This window comes from Volvox carteri (assembly GCF_000143455.1).
Source record: "Volvox carteri f. nagariensis unplaced genomic scaffold VOLCAscaffold_522, whole genome shotgun sequence".
Classification (NCBI taxonomy): domain Eukaryota; kingdom Viridiplantae; phylum Chlorophyta; class Chlorophyceae; order Chlamydomonadales; family Volvocaceae; genus Volvox; species Volvox carteri.
In genome coordinates this window covers 2,964-5,607 of record NW_003308041.1, presented here as the reverse complement: position 1 = coordinate 5,607, position 2,644 = coordinate 2,964, and the positions used below count along the sequence as shown (strand labels likewise).

Sequence of the window (2,644 nt, the reverse complement as noted above, 5' to 3'; positions counted from 1 at the left end):
GGCCTTTAATTCATATTGGCGAACGATGCTTCCCGAGCTACCGGGATACTGTAGGTTCAACATGTACATTTACAGAAATGTACTAAAATGAATTCACGAAGTGCGCAGCAAATAAGATGAGTAGCCTATAGGCCCATGTCCATAGTCCAGGGCAACGGAGGGGGTTACCCTGGGGCCGTGTTACCCCTCCTGCTGGGTAGGAACTTACAAGGGGGTTACCTATGGGCTACGGGGGGTTGAAGGTGGGTAACCGATGGGTAACCCATGGGTTACCCACCCAATCAGTGCCTTAGGGCCGTGTTGGCTCGGTCCTGTTGACCATGGCGGCTTCCAGGCCCAGGTGGCCGGCTTCAGGCTGGACCTGTCCTTCCTCCGTCCGAGTTTCCCTCTTCATGCATGTACCCAACAACGACAGAGAGGCATCAAACAGGTTGATGGCTCTGGTGGCCCCGTCCCCTGCGGCGCAGGTCGCCCCTGAGTATCCTGTTCGGTTTTTTCTGTCATCCCAGGAGGGGCGGCTTCCCACCGTTTCGTAGCCTCAGTCGCCATGAGCCCCGGCCTCTACTCATCTCCCCCTCTTTTATCTTTTGTCTCTTGCAATGCAGAGAATTTGGCCGCCACAGTACTGGGCACACTGCTCGTCGCCGCGGGTTTTAGAGCCCCTCGCCCCGCGCAGCCCCCCCCTGCCCAACGAGACAACACACAAGTGGAGACCAAGAACACCGCCAAGCGTCCCGCACCCGGCCCTGCAGAGCCCACCCGGCCCCGGACCAAGGTCGCCCGCCAAGCCCAGGAACCACATCCAGACCCAGGAGCCCCTTCGAGGAATGAACAAGCGGTCCCAGAAGGTGAGAACCCAGCACCTTTGCCTGTTGATCCGCCTTGTGAAGCCACACCTCCTAGCATGGGTAGCAAGGATAGGCCTAAGATGCGGGGGCGCTTGAGAGCCTGTGCCGCGGTCTGGAAGGTGACAGTGGTGAACCAGCTCGTGCTGAGCTGGGTCCTGCAAGGGTTCCCTCTGATGTGGCACTCAGGACCTCCCCCCCGGCCGTACTGGGGCAAGAATCACCAATCTGCACGGGACCACGGGGATTTTGTGTCTTCTGCCATCGAGGGTTTGCTGGAGTCAGAGACCATCAAACCTTGCCAGTCCCGCCCTTTCATGACCTGTCCTTTGGGCGTCGTAGAGCAGAAAGGCAAGCTCCGCCTCATCTGGGATGGACGCGAAGTCAATAAGCACCTGCACATCCCGGAGTTCCGTTATGAGTCGCTTGCGCAGGTCCTAGGCTGGCTAGGCCCCAAGGACTACATGTTCACCCTGGACCTGAAGTCTGGCTACCACCATATGGACGTACGCGAAGCAGACTGGCGCTACCTTGGTTTTGAATGGCAAGGCCAGTTCTACGTCTTTACACAACTCCCTTTCGGCCTTGCCTCCGCCTGTTGGGCATTCACCAAGCTAACACGCGAGATCATGCGGACTTGGAGACGGAAGGGCTGGCGGTGCTCAGGATACATTGATGATCAGATCCACGCCCACCAGGACGCCCAGACCCTCATCGCCCACCGCACCATAATCCTCGACCTCCTTGAGCGCCTGGGGTTCTGCGTGAACCGTGACAAGTCAATGATGGGCGAGCCCCAGCAGCAAGTGAGGTACCTGGGTATGCTGTTAGATACAGCTAAGGGCGTGTACATTGTGCCTGAAGATAAGCGCACTTTCCTGCTCGACTGCATCCGCTCGGCTCTGGGAAAACGGCGCATCAAGGCGAGACAATTGGCCTCCATAAAAGGGCAGCTTCTGTCCATGTCCTGGGCGTTCGGGCAAGTAGCCCGCCTTTACACCCGGGCTCTGGGGCAGGATCTTGAGTCGCGCCACACCTGGGATACCCACATCCGCTTATCTAACGACGCAACTGCAGAGCTCGAATTCTGGCTGCGCTGTTTCGACCGGTTTAACGGAACCCGTGCCCTCTGGGAGCCCACACAGGTGCACTCGGTCGTTTTCTGCGATGCAGCCGGGAAATCCCCCAAGCACCTCGGGGGTTGGGGTGCCTGGACGCTGATCGACGGGAAGTTGGCCCAAGCCCGCGGTAATTGGGGAGTAAGGGTCAGTTCGATGGGGTCAACGCCCCAGGAGCTCCAGGCAGTCCTACACGCACTTCAATCCTTCAACGGTCCTGCAGGCCTACGACACCAAGTCGTCCGGGTGATTACTGACAATCTCAATTGCGCCAACGTCCTCAACAAGGGGTCCGCAAAAGCCGAGGACTCGTACCGGATTGCCTGCGAAATCTTTTGGTACTGTATTGCCGAGGGTATCACACTGCAGGCGGAGTGGCGGCCGCGAGAAGAAAACACTCTGGCGGACTACCTCTCAAAGCTGCAGGACCGGGACGACTGGATGGTGAACCGTAAGGAATTTCAGAGGCTCAACACCGCCTGGGGCCCCTTTGACATTGATCTTTTCGCGTCACACACCAATCACCAGCTGCCACAATACTATTCCCGCTTTTTCACGCCAGATACCGCGGGTGTAGATGCCTTTCGGTTTCACTGGGGGCGGAATTGCTGGGCGAACCCGCCTTTCTGTTTGCTACTTAAGGTCCTGCGGCACGCAGAGCTGTGCAAAGCACGCATCTGT

The 2,644-nt window shown here is 58.1% G+C and overlaps 1 protein-coding gene across 1 annotated transcript in view; it reads left to right on the top strand.

Moving 5' to 3' along the window:
- Positions 1-820, top strand: part of VOLCADRAFT_47385 (uncharacterized protein) — a gene marked incomplete at both ends in the record, with an annotated part of 1,550 nt that extends 730 nt beyond the window's left edge. The window contains one exon of the mRNA XM_002959671.1: positions 713-820. Coding sequence (XP_002959717.1) covers positions 713-820 — 108 coding nt within the window. The remainder of the gene's footprint in view (positions 1-712) is intronic.
- Positions 821-2,644: the final 1,824 nt, after the last annotated feature.